This window comes from Schistocerca cancellata, chromosome 11, assembly GCF_023864275.1.
Source record: "Schistocerca cancellata isolate TAMUIC-IGC-003103 chromosome 11, iqSchCanc2.1, whole genome shotgun sequence".
In the NCBI taxonomy this organism is placed as follows: Eukaryota; Metazoa; Arthropoda; class Insecta; order Orthoptera; family Acrididae; genus Schistocerca; species Schistocerca cancellata.
Window position 1 is genome coordinate 17,490,943 of NC_064636.1, and position 14,389 is coordinate 17,505,331.

General features: G+C 44.2%; 1 protein-coding gene across 1 annotated transcript in view; it reads right to left on the reverse strand.

The window, feature by feature from the left end:
- LOC126108831 (uncharacterized) overlaps positions 1 to 14,389 on the reverse strand; it is a 218,989-nt gene that overhangs the window by 164,290 nt on the left and 40,310 nt on the right. Inside the window, exon 6 of the mRNA XM_049914195.1 lies at positions 13,060 to 13,279. Within this exon, the coding sequence (XP_049770152.1) occupies positions 13,060 to 13,279 (220 nt within the window). The remainder of the gene's footprint in view (positions 1 to 13,059; positions 13,280 to 14,389) is intronic.

The following is a 14,389-nucleotide window of genomic DNA, read 5'->3' on the forward strand; positions in this document are numbered from 1 at the left end:
TAAAGTTGCATAATAAGCACAGTGCTTTCCAGACTTCACAAACAAATATGAATCTTCCCATTGAGCATTAAAAAATGGCACATCTAAACACAAACCTTTTCTGTTAATGCCAAACGCTCGCAAGACAGATCGACAGAGTACCATTTGATTCGACGGCTGCTTCAGCATACAGAAGACAAAGCGAGAGCGAGTGCCGTGTCTGTCACCACGTGCTGCTTCAGCCATTACACAGGAGGAAAGAGGTGGGGTAGGGGAAACGCACCAGTCTCACTTGGTGCCGCACGGGGTCGCACAAGCACCAACCGCTCAAGATGGTGCGGTATCACCTAGGTTGATGGAGTGTTTCTTGACTTGCAGAAAGCATTCGATACATTTCTGTATTACCTTCTAATAACTAAAAGACTGAGATGGAGTATCAGGACAGCTTTGCGATTAAAACAGAGACGTCCCAGTAAATGGCACACAGCATGTCATTATTAACTGAGAGAAGTATTCAGACATTCAAGTAACTTTGGACGTATCCCAATGAAGTTTATGGGACCATTACTTTGTAGAATACATAAAAGTATCGTAGTGAATAATGTCAGAGAGCCATACGGCTGCTCGTAGACGGTGCTGTTTCATGCAGAGAACTCACTATGCTAGCAAATTATAGTGAAATGCTTGAAGACCTGAGAAGGATCAACTGTTGGTGCAGCGATTGGCAGTTGAACCTCAAAATAAACAAGCATAACATACTGCACACAAATAGTTGGAACGAAGTATAACTGTACAAGATTTTGGACCAACGACTGAAACCAGTTACATCCATTAAATTGCTATGAATATGCACATCTAATGGTTCAATACACAACCACAACATGCTGAACCAAAAGTGGCATACAAAAAACTTCACAAGGCCCTATGTGCAGTCCGGCAAGCAGCGCATCCTTCCATCACTTCTGTTGGCACGAAATCTGCCAGGCCTGTATGGTCGATTTGAGTGACCGCTGTTATGTTTTCCACCACTTCCAACCATTCAGTTTCCCACTGACATATAATTCGTCTGTCAGATGGTTGTTTGGTTGTTTGGGGAAGGAGACCACACAGCGTGGTCAGCGTGGTCATCGGTCTCATCGGATTAAGGAAGGATGGGGAAGGAAGTCGGTCGTGTCCTTTCAGAGGAACCATCCCAGCATTTGCCTGGAGTGATTTAGGGAAATCACGGAAAACCTAAATCAGGATGGCCGGACGCGGGATTGAACCGTGGTCCTCCCGAATGCGAGTCCAGTGTCTAACCACTGTGCCACCTCGCTCGGTCGTCTGTCAGATAATGAGATGATGGTGTGCAAGCAGACAGCACACATCAATGTACAACACCATCCTGACGTGCTTCTTCGGCTGCTTTGTCACCTGTATCGTTTGCCCGTATATCGACGTGTCTAGGTACCCAGCAAAAGATCACCACGGGGCCACAGTGGTGGAGTTGCTGTAACGAGTCGTGGATGAGATGAATCAACTGGTCAACAGAATGCATTTGGTTGAATGCTTGCACCACACAGAACAAATCAGAACAGGTGAGAAACACTGTACTGTAACAACTGTGAATCTACTCCAGTGCCATTATAATGCCATACAACTCCAAATCATTATTTGTAAATTGCTCCGAAAGGCGCGCTTTGAAAACTACCAGAAAATCAGCTAAACAACTGCGGGCATTCACTTGCTGTGATTCGTCTGTAGAAACGATGAAACTGTTATATGTATGTAAAAACTGGAGGACACTGAGTTTTAAAAGCAAAGCCTGGAGTGCAAGTTTCCCTGTACTGCATCAACCTTAAAATCACTTTGGACTTCTGAAGATGCCAAGGCAGCAATTTGTTCCATCCCATCGTATAGCCAGGTCCTCGAGACACACAGTAGCACGTATTCTGAATGCCGTGGTTATTTGGAGCCGATTCTTGAACTGTTCAAAGTTGGGGTGGATTGCTGCAATAAATGCCAATGAATCTGGGATTTTCAGGGCTTGTCAAGCCAGGAAGAGGAGCTGACAAATTCCAGAGTCACGGTTGAACAGCCTCTGCACTGGACTGGTCTGACAGGCTCCAGCCAATATCTGAATACCCTTCACAGTGGACAGCATCTAACATCTTCAGATAGGAAACCACAAAACACATTGCCGTGATAAGACAAATGCCCTGAAAAACTCAACAGGCAAGACCTTTCAGCCCTCCAGAATATTCAAAGATTTACAGCCCTTCATTCGCAGATCTTTCAGGTTAATTTAGAGTCAAACAGCAGGCTCAAAAAGTGTACAGTGTATTTAAAATGTAAAATACTGTCCCCCCACTGTGAGCTCCGGTCGTTAAAGCTTCGATGAGCACGATTAAAACTGACACACACAGTCTTCTCCGGTGAGAAAGTAAAACCAGTTTTATTGGCCCAAGTTTCCAGCCTCCTGACAGTCAGCTGTAGTTGCCTCGTCGTCACAGAAAGATCGGAGAAAAGTAGAAACCTGCAAAGTCATCCACTAACAAAGAGCATTCGACGGGGCTCCTGACAGCAGTGGACATGCCAGTGATGGCGACTGCAAACAATGTGACACTGAGTACACTGCCTAGGGGGACCATTCTCCTGAGGACAGCAAGCAGATAAGGCGTCACCGACGTGATATCGAAAGCACCAGTCCTCGAGGAAGGATCGTATAAGAAGTGGCAGATGTCAAAATAGTCCCCATTCGTGAAGTTGGCAAAGGATGTTGTACCTCCAAGTGGTTTCATAGACTTTTTCGAGGTCAAAAAACACACCAATCAAATGGTTTTGGTGTAAAAAGAAATCCTGTATCACTTCCTCCAGTAGAATAAAGCTGTCAAGGGCAGAACAGTAGCACCTGGAACTACATGGGGAGTGGCACAGGTGACTTCTGGATTCGAGGAGCCAGAAGAGGTGGCAGTTGACCGTGCGTTTCAGGGTATCACCCACACAATTGGTAAGGGCTACAGTCTGATAACCCTTAGGGGCCGTACGATCCTTGCGTGGTTTCCGTGACAGAATAAATATTGCCTCGTTTTAAGTCGAAGGGTACTGTAAATTAACCAGATCTGACAAACGAGATAGGAGCTCGCTTTCGGTCTCAGGGCACACACGACAAAGCACGACATAATTAAACTGGTCAGAGTCTCTGACTGTGAACAGAACTGACTCTCTCACACGGAGGGTGGAAGAATGCGTAGCTCTCCTCACTGCATAAGAAGTGGAGCCTCCTCATCCGCACAGTCCTACAAAACACCTGGAATGCACATGTTTGTCAACACGATGCAATGACGGTTAAAGAAATTTTCGGCGAAAATCTGAGCCGTGTCTTTTACCGTGTCTACCGATACCCACTTCGTGGCAAGGCCGTAAGGGCAAGTGTACCACCCTCGTGTGAAATCTGCCTTACCGAGTACCAAACTTGCGCAATGGAAGTGGACTAATTAACGGAAACCGTGAATCCTTTCCATCCTTTATCACTCTCTCCCCTCGTGTTTTTTTTGCAAATGTGAAAGCACGAAGGTTTTCGGTAGTCAGGTGGCATTTGAATTTCCGTAAATCAGCATGCCCGGCTCCGATTGCCACGTGACATACGTTGTTCCACTAAGGGACGAGCCATCAACTGAGGTGGTTGCTAAGACTGGAGAATGGAATCTGCAGCAACTTGTTGGCTCTCACAGGTGATGTGGTCCACTCAGGTCACGGGCAAACGAAGAGTCAGAAGGAACGTCGGGGCAGCAGGAAGAGTAAAGAACACAGCAGCGAGAGCAGGAGGGCCACAAAAATGCTACGTGCAACAGCACCGATACCGACCCACCTCGATCCCCACGAACGCGAGACGACAGGGACAACACCGGGGGGATAAGACAGAAGAAAAGAGGAAACCAAATGACACAAAAGACCAGACAAAATGTACAGGAAAGAGGTGAGAAAACCTGGCCAGCGCGCAGGCGAGGCCGAATGTCACCCAAACTGATGCTCGACACTAACTGAGGGACTCGAACTCTGGGCAGAAATTCATATACTTAAAACTGGGAGGATAAACCCCTTTGCAAAGAAAACAAAGACAGATGTAACTATGTGAGGGTCATCTGCCAACACCCGTGACGAGGAGAGTGGAAGGGCATATTTAATGCGAAGGGACGAGATGGGGTGGCAGTCCAGCAAAACACGAATCAATGGGAGTGCGACCCCACAACTACAAAGAGCGGCCAGTACAGAGTAAAAAGACCACGGGCCAACGTGGTGCGGCCGAGACAAACACGGTAGGAACCGGTAGTCTCCCGCTGAGAGAGGTAAAGGGAAGAATGCCACAAGATGGGTGTTCTGTGGCAACAGAAGACACGAAGGCATATCCCTGTGGTTTGTGCTTTTGGAGCCACTTGTGTGAGAAACAATATTTAGCATCCCGAAAACTCCCGTAAAAGCAGGCGAGACAAATAACAGAACACCATTGGGGTGATAGAGGCTTTCTGAACCCGGGACAAATCCACCCCAATCTGGGGCAAGTAAGTCACTGGGAGGGCGGGGGGTGGGGTGGTGTTGTAGGGAACAGGACACATAGGGAACACAGAAATTACGGTGAAGAGACGCAAGGAGCAGCCCAACCGTTAAGCCCGCCTAAGGGCGCACAAGTGGTGGGCCACGTCCTGCAGCCACAAAAATAATAGAATAGGAAGGAGAAGCAGGAAGCGAGCAGACAGTGATGGGATAGGAAATCAGGAGCTGGGAACACCGAACCAAAAGTAGGGGGGGAGGGGGGGGGGGGGGTGATGATGATATACCAGGGTCAATAAGGAGACTATCGACACAGGGTCAGTGCGAAAGGGTAGTCAAATAGATACCACTACAGGTGACCAGGTCCAAGAGGAGTAGTTTGGAAGGGACAGCAGAGCCATAAAGTTGACGAACAACGTCCAGAACTATGGCCCAATCGAGGTGGAGAGTCTAATGATCTGTGCCTGAAAAGGTGTCGGCAACAAAGCAAAGGACACAGAAACTGCCGATCTACAGAAGATGGGTACAGAGCGACCGAGTAAGCTCTTCGTCAAAAAGACCCTAGAAATGGAACTCGAGGGCCGCAGTCGTGTGTCGGGCATCGAGGTAGAGCTCTGGATCGGGATGGACCGTGTAGTACGGTGACAGATTTAAGGGAAGAGAGCTGAAAACCGTGTGAGAGAGCCCGTGCAGAAGCATACCGGATGTCACCCTGGAGCTGCCGTTCCACTGAGGCCACGAAGTGGGTGCTAGCCCACGTACAGAGCAGATGTGACGAGCAGTTTGACAGAGGCCACGAGTCCATTAATAGTGGTAAGGAAAAGGGGCATTTAATACAGATTCTCCTGGGGCAGTGGAGAGCTGACAACGGTGCCTTCCCAAACTCTGAATAACCGGCAGCCGAAGGAGGGCTGTTAGGTCAGTGGGCATAGGTAGCCTGTGAGGAGGGAGACAGAAGTTGCAAACCGCGACCACAGAGCGCGTGTTAACAACGGACAGCAACTACTTCCAATGTGGTACACGTGGAGATCTATAAACTAATAACGGCCGTTTGGACCAAAGTGCAACTTGTTGTTCCTTCTTCTTCTCTTTTGTAGGTCGAGAAGGGCAGGGCCCGGAGAGATAGCCGGCTACAGCGAGATCTGGAAATCGGTGAGAGTGGGGCACACAAAGTGTGGGTCCTGCAGCTGACATACAGCAGCAGGTGTCCGGTACGAGAGATAACGGAGAGAGGGAAAATGATAAAGATGCAGCAGATGCCTCGGAGGTTGCCTGCTAGGTACTGTTCTTTCCACAAGTTGTCGGGCACTCTTCATCGGATCACTCCGCTACTCTGCCGAGGCCTTTCTAGCTCGGATGACCCCAATTTCCCATATTTTTACCTCATCTAAATTTCCTCATTGCAAATATTCTGTTTACAAAGGAGAGAGGGAACATCACCCTGGACAGGAGCTGGAGCACAGCATATATCATCTACTCACACTGACTTACACTTGCAGGCTGCCAGAAGTTGCCACCCTGCACTACGTGACAGTGTACCGAGCACCACGATTCAGTGAACACACGTCACACCCGATCCAGAATAGCCCATTTTCGTGAGCTTCAAAATCTCAGGACAGATGTCTTACCAAATGGCTATTCCGAAAGACAAATTTGTCATACTTTCCAGCAAAAACCAGTCCATCTGAGGGAACGACGTAACGGAGTGGAGGTATCCACTATCATAGGTTTCTTGCCGTACTTTTTTCCCGAGAACCGGAAGAGTCGTCAACACACACGATATCAGACTTAAATTTTGTCGTCCGGCAAAATTGAAAAATTTTGTAGCTCCTCTCCGGGATGATCTCGACCTCGAGAAACGAGGTGCGAATGTGGCTCCTCATGTGCACGGACTGGTACACGTCGGCCACATGCGTCGTACAGTGATACTAACAAGGGAACCTCACCATCGCATCCCCATCAGATTTAGTTATAAGTTGGCACAGTGGATAGGCCTTAAAAAACTCAACACAGATCAATCGAGAAAACAGGTAGAAGTTGTGTGGAACTATGAAACAAATTAGTAAAATATACAAACTGAGTAGTCCATGCGCAAGATAGGCAACATCAAGGAGAGTGTGAGCTCAGGAGCGCCGTGGTCCCGTGGTTAGCGAGAGCAGCTATGGAACGAGAGGTCCTAGGTTCAAGTCTTCCCCCGAGTGAAAAGTTTAATTTTTTATTTTCAGTTTATGTGACAAATTGTTATGTTTTCATCACTTTTTTGGGAGTGACTATCACATCCACAAGAAAACCTAAATCGGGCAAGGTAGAAGAATGTTTTTACCCATTCGCCAAGTGTACAAGTTAGGTGGGTCGACAACATATTCCTATCATGTGACGCACATGCCGTCACCAGTGTGGTATAGAATATATCAGACGTGTTTTCCCGTGGAGGAATCGGTTGACCTATGACCTTGCGATCAAATGTTTTCGGTTCCCATTGGAGAGGCATGTCCTTTTGTCTACTAATTGCACGGTTTTGCGGTGCGGTCGCAAAACACAGACACTAAACTTATTACAGTTAACCTTGTACCGCAGCTACTCAGGCTAACCACGGGACCACGGCGCTCCTGAGCTCACATTATCCTTGATGTTGCCTATCTTGCGCATAGACCACTCAGTTTGTATATTTTACTAATTTTTTTCATAGTTCCACACAACTTCTACCTGTTTTCTCGATTGATCTGTGTTCAGTTTTTCAAGGCCTATCCACTGTGCCAACTTATAACTAAATCTGAGGGGGGGTGCGATGGGGAGGTTCCCTTGTAAGACAAATGTGACGAACACTATCATCATACGTGTCAGAGTCAATCGTATAAATTTGCAATAGTACAGAATTACCACAGTACACAATAATGCCAATGTACGAGAACTCAAAGATCACATCCTCAGCTTCGTCTTTAAGCTCTTCTGTGTCAGAAGAGAAAATAAACATTCACACAGCTAATAAATGGAGACTATCATTTCCAATTAAGTATAGCCCGGAATCCTGCACCTCCTGCCATTACGTATGGACGAAAACAAGAATTCTAACAGTTATACTGTAAGAAAGTCGAGGATGCAGCTAGTCGACGATTTTGGTTAGGCTTCCACCCACAGCGACACTCAGCAGCAGCAGCACCAGACATCTGGAGTACGTGTCCAAGGTCACGACCCAGATCGCGGTACAAGGTTCGGGACGTGCCACTGCCATCCGTCTGCGAGCAACTCGATCGTGCGTCAGGGAATTGTAGACGGGGCCTCCGTAACGGGCCGTCGTAGCATTGACAAACGGCAGTTGCCGTTTCCCAGCTGTAACAATGATCCACCTACTCACAATGTCCCGTAGTTGCCACGAGGAAATATTTTCGATAAATAAAAGTTGATCCCGCTGCAGACCCAAATCCATATATTTACCGATCGGCAGCACAATTTAATTCTTACATCCGTGGGACGACTGGTGTTAACACGACATCACATATCACATCCTACGGTTCGTTCACAGAAGTATACCGAGAATGTGTCATCGAGATCTACGAGTTTGTGTCACAGTATTTGTTGTTTTACATCATCTCTGGTATGATTTGTTAGACAAAAGTGTCAGGAAATATAGCTAAAATTGTTACTGGAATGGATTGTACTCAAAGTAAGCTGTTTTTTAATTTACATCACATCTAAAGTCAGAGGACTTTATGCAGGAATTGAAGCATCATTTTTTTTAAAGATTATATGTGAATCTCAGCCATCAGATAAAGTTCCTCCTCCTCCTCCTCCTCCTCCTCCTTTTTTTTCTTCCGTCACACATTAGGCTTTCCATCAGCCTGTTGCAGCTACACCTGTTCATTCCATTATTTTGCAGGTCTTCTAACGCATCTTCTACCTTGCGGAGTACAGGGTTATTACAAATGATTGAAGCGATTTCACAGCTCTACAATAACTTTATTATTTGAGATATTTTCACAATGCTTTGCACACACATACAAAAACTCAAAAAGTTTTTTAGGCATTCACAAACGTTCGATATGTGCCCCTTTAGTGATTCGGCAGACATCAAGCTGATAATCAAGTTCCTCCCACACTCAGCGCAGCATGTCCCCATCAATGAGTTCGAAAGCATCGTTGATGCGAGCTCGCAGTTCTCGCACGTTTCTTGGTAGAGGAGGTTTAAACACTGAATCTTTCACATAACCCCACAGAAAGAAATCGCACGGGGTTAAGTCGGGAGAGCGTGGAGGCCATGACACGAATTGCTGATCGTGATCTCCACCACGACCGATCCATCGGTTTTCCAATCTCCTGTTTAAGAAATGCCGAACATCATGATAGAAGTGCGGTGGAGCACCGTCCTGTTGAAAGATGAAGTCGGCGCTGTCGGTCTCCAGTTGTGGGATGAGGCAATTTTCCAGCATGTCCAGATACAAGTGTCCTGTAACGTTTTTTTTTCGCAGAAGAAAAAGGGGCCGTAAACTTTAAACCGTGAGATTGCACAAAACACGTTAACTTTTGGTGAATTGCGAATTTGCTGCATGAATGCGTGAGGATTCTCTACCGCCCAGATTCGCAGATTGTGTCTGTTCACTTCACCATTAAGAAAAAATGTTGCTTCATCACTGAAAACAAGTTTTGCACTGAACGCATCCTCTTCCGTGAGCTGTTGCAACCGCGCCGAAAATTCAAAGCATTTGACTTTGTCATCGGGTGTCAGGGCTTGTAGCAATTGTAAACGGTAAGGCTTCTGCTTTAGCCTTTCCCGTAAGATTTTCCAAACCGTCTGCTATGGTACGTTTAGCTCCCTGCTTGCTTTATTCGTCGACTTCCGCGGGCTACGCGTGAAACTTGCCCGCACGCGTTCCACCGTTTCTTCGCTCACTGCAGGCCGACCCCTTGATTTCCTCTTACAGAGGCATCCGGAAGCTTTAAACTGCGCATACCATCGCCGAATGGAGTTAGCAGTTGGTGGATCTTTGTTGAACTTCGTCCTGAAGTGCCGTTGCACTGTTATGACTGACTGATGTGAGTGCATTTCCAGCACGACATACGCTTTCTCGGCTCCTGTCGCCATTTTCTCTCACTGCGCTCTCGAGCGCTCTGACGGCAGAAACCTGAAGTGCGGCTTCAGCCGAACAAAACTTCATGAGTTTTTCTACGTATCTGTAGTGTGCCGTGACCATATCTCAATGAATGGAGCTACAGTGAATTTATGAAATCGCTTCAATCATTTGTAATTGCCCTGTATATCGCCAAAAATGTAGTGGTAATCTCGATTTGTCCACTCTTAACAGACGGGATATCCATTTTTGTCGGTATTCGTCAACCTTACTGTTTACATAGAAAATATTTAATTACTTCCTGATGTCTGTATTCCTTTTGGAGTCTAGCTTAGTGTATCCTGCTATGTACACGAGGAATTTCATTTCATTGGCTTGTAATCTTTATTTTATCTTTCTTTTTCATTACCCAAGATTCACTTCCATATAGTAATGTTGGTACTGGCATAACTTTATAAAAATTTAGATATGTTTCTGTTCTTATTTTACGTTGGAGGACGCTTCTGATAGTGCCGTTTAAGTAGTTAAATTTCTCAATTTTGTCTTTTTGATCTAGGTCTACACTGTACGACAGCACGGTTCCTAGAAATTTGAATCTATCTACTTGCTCTATAATCTTGTTGCCTATAATTATTTTTGTTCTTACTGGATTTTTTCCACGGAAAGCCACAGCTTTTGTTTTTTGTATCGATATTGACATATTAAATATCTTGCATGTTTGGTATAGTTCGTATGCAGCTCTCTGCAGTCCATCTGGAGAGAGCTGCCTACGAACTATAAAATAAAGTAAAAAACTAAAAATTAACTAATAAACTAATTTCGACATTCAATAGCTACTAATATCATCAATCTGCTGCCCTCATATGTATGACACTTTTGCGTGGTAACAGGGAATATGTTGAACTTGGAACATCTCATAAAAATGCCAATTTCACAATATGTCACTACACCCCTCAATTTCACATTATTGTTAATGCACAGTTCTCCTGTCCCTATTTATTACCCACAGACACTGATTCAACTAATCCTTGTGCTATTAGCAACATGAGCAATTTACTTTATACTAACATCACAACTTCAAATAGTTTTTGAATATACTATTTTGCAAAAATCAGCCACTAATAGTAAATTTACATCCTGTCACACATGATCATGCTTTATGATTTATTTACATGTAGGCACAGCTTCCTTATAAATTTAGACATCGTCACAATGCCATACAGTGAGCTGGAGCTATATTTATGTTAAAATCAACAGTCGAGACCGCAATAATATTTGTTTATTTACCTGTTTTGCTTAACGTTGAAGTCAACTTCAGAATTTTTGGACATGCAAGGGTGGAAATAGCAAAGTTACAAACGGTACTATTACACATGGCGTTAAAATAAGATAGAGGAAAGCTGTAGTGAAAATCACAAACAGGGCTATTACATAAGGAGTTAAACGAAAATAGAGAATGGGTGTAGCATTTACCCCCGACAGTTGATGCTGGTGGCTCCTCAGTTTTCTCAATATCACGATTGTACACTGTGACTGACAGTTGTGGAATCATTCGCGTGTCGACTATGGATTAAGAACTGAAATATCGTTGCTGTATGAAATTTGCACAGCAAGTTCTCTTACACCACAAGAAGTTAAAACATTATACAGCATCAACACAAGTAGTCATTTATGTTAAAATAAAATAGACAAACCAGCAAAACAGAAGAAGCAATGTAATCTATAACACTGGTGTAAGAGACAGACACATTGTTCTTCTTAATGTTTTGCCGCTAAACGAATAAATTAGAAAGTAGGAATTATATGTACATACAGATATTACACAGACATAATAGCAGGTAAAATTATACTAAAGATAGAACCATTAAAATATATGCCATTGTATATTTCCTGGGCAGTGCTCTGTGGTAAGAATTCAAGGCTACTCTGTGGGCTAGGCTGGAAAGGATGCCATTGTCATAGTAACGTAACGGCCAAAGTGGCAGTTCAGAAGCAAAAGAAGTAGGCCTAGGGATGCCAACTAAGATCAAGATGCTCATTCAGGTCAATATCATCAAAGATGATTGTGCCAACGACTCGTAAATAAACACTGCAGGAATGTTACTCAGAATCCTCCAGTGCTACTGGTGAGACCAAATGTGGTGCCACTTCAACCACTAGAGCAGCTGCTGTCACAGTGACAGACTGGCAGATCTGTGTTGTAGTTTCCATGGCATGGGCTTCAAGAAACTTGAATACATGTACAACATCATGTTGTTAGTAATCTGGTGAAAAAAGGCTATACAGGTCTTAATACCATTAGGATACATTAATGTTATTCTGTAAGTTTACAGGAATGGGAATATAATACATTAAAACGATACATATGCACCAGTACATATTAACTTAGCTCGTCCCAAAGTACACTATAAAATGAAAACTATGTGAGATAAAAAAAAACTTGTTTGTCCATAACAAAATGGCACCAAGATACATGTAAGACTTGAATAAATAATGGTATAATAATTAATTTTCTGGTTTATTTGTTTATCGACAAAACATTAATAAGAATGATGTGTTTGTCTCTGACACCAGTATCAGAGGTTACACTGCTTTTTCTGTTGTTTCGTAAGTTTGTCTATTTTATTTTAAGGCAACTGACTACTTGCATTTATGCTTTATAACGTTTTAACTTCTTACGTACTCGTACACGGTCTACGAGAACTTACTGTGCAGATTTCATATGGCAATGACATTTCAGTTCTCGTGAAGTGTTTTGCCAGTGATGACGTAATCCACAGTCTGTGCGTGGCTCCACAGCCATCGGTCACAGTGTACGATTGTGGTATTCCTAGAAAACTGAGGTGCCGCCAGCACCGGCGTAAATGCTACAACCTTTCTCCATTTTCCTTTAATGCCGTATGCAACAGCACTGTTGGTAATTTTTGCTACATCTTTTCTCTAGCTTATTTTAATGCCATACATAGTAGTTCTGTTTGTAACAATGCTGTTCCTACCCTTCGATGGCCACAAATTCTGAAGATGGCTTAAATAAACGAATATTATTCTGATACTGACTGTTGATTTTGGCCTAAATACAGCTTCATTAAATTTGAGAGTTTTTATCTGCAAGCAAAAAGGAATTTTGTATTACTCAGTAGAAATTTCAAAAGAGGTGAAGCAGATGACACAAGGATATCACCAAAAAGAAATCAACACAAACCCATCACAAAATGACAAAGTGCAGAAACTGAGGCCTACACTCTGGCGACATAACCAAAATACCAATGTGACACGCAAGTCGTTCGAGAGTCCGAGGGGGGGACACTGACAGTTTCTGAGGAGTGTACGAAAATGTAGAACAGCTGAAGCATTAAAAGCGCCATCTTAATTTTTCTCCACTTTTTGTTAATCGAGTCTTTAAATTCGATTAGTAAAATGTGAGGTGACATCTCAGGGTTCTGAGGCTACAGTCACATTACAAGGAACTGAGCTATTCTTATACCTGGTGTAAGGCAGGCCCGAGGGAAGTGGTACGGCGGCACCTCCGCCGGTCTCTGGCAGCCGGGCGTCTTCCGACAGGCCGGTCTGCTGCCGCTGCCGCAGGCCGCGGTCCGAGTGCTCTCGGCGCACGGGCACAGACACTCCCAGGCCCCTGTGCAACAGCTGCTTCATGTCCCGCGGACGGAATTCACCGTTCTCCAGCTTTTCCTCGTATTTCGGATCTGCAACCGGCAAACACAGTAATCGTTTGATGGGTATATCCTGCACGCATGCACGAGGGCACGTAAAATCGTCTCTGTTTATCAGCTGAATCGTAGCATTTTGATGCCATAACATATTAATGAATTTCCAACTTGTCCGAGTTGTTTTTTTCCTTTTCTTTTTTTGCAGCATGTCATCAGCAAACTAGCCATGAAGAAATGCTGTAAAAAAGAAAAAGAGAGAGAGAGAGAGAGAGACAGAGAGAGAGAGAGGACACACCTAATTTGTATGACTGTTAAATGACTGAGATATGCCTTCTTGCCCGAGATAGGTGTTTGTATGAATGTGAATGTGATCACTGCCAAGGAAGTGATGAGAACATAATAGTTTGTCAAAAAAGCTGCAACAAATGAATGCCAAAGTTTCACAATCACACAGTTTCTCTATGCTGGGTCAAAACATCTGTTTTCAACATTTTTGAAGTTTCGTTCCATTTCGGAAGTCTGGACTCTTGAGTTCAATTTTTTTGACACAGTTCGCATCTGTTTCTTTGTTGTTTTCATTTATGTGAGACGTGTGTGCTATCTTGCCTGCTCTCACTATTCATCACATTTACTTGCAACAGTAATGTATTCTTACCAAATGACTCATATTGTATAACTAATGTATAGTATGACAAAATGGCTCTGAGCACTATGGGACTCAACATCTGAGGTCATCAGTCCCCTAGAACTTAGAACTACTTAAACCTAACTAACCTAAGGATGACACACACATCCATGCCCGAGGCAGGATTCGAACCTGCAACCGTAGCGGTCGCGCGGTACCAAACTCAAGCGGCTACAACCGCTCGGCTATAGTATGACAACTGCCAAGATTACAGAAGGAGAACAAACAATTCAATGACTGGACGGACAGTTCATTATGTTACAAAAAATAAATAAATAAATAAAAATAAGGAATGACAGAAGAGTGTTTCAAACATGGATTGCCTGCTTGGCAGTCCAACACCACAACCACTTACCCAATACACTGTTCCTGTTTCAGGCTGTTCTTTATTGCACTTCTTATTCTTGGACCATTCACTGTTTCTATTTTGCTTTTTTTCCTGCACACACTTCAGAATACCT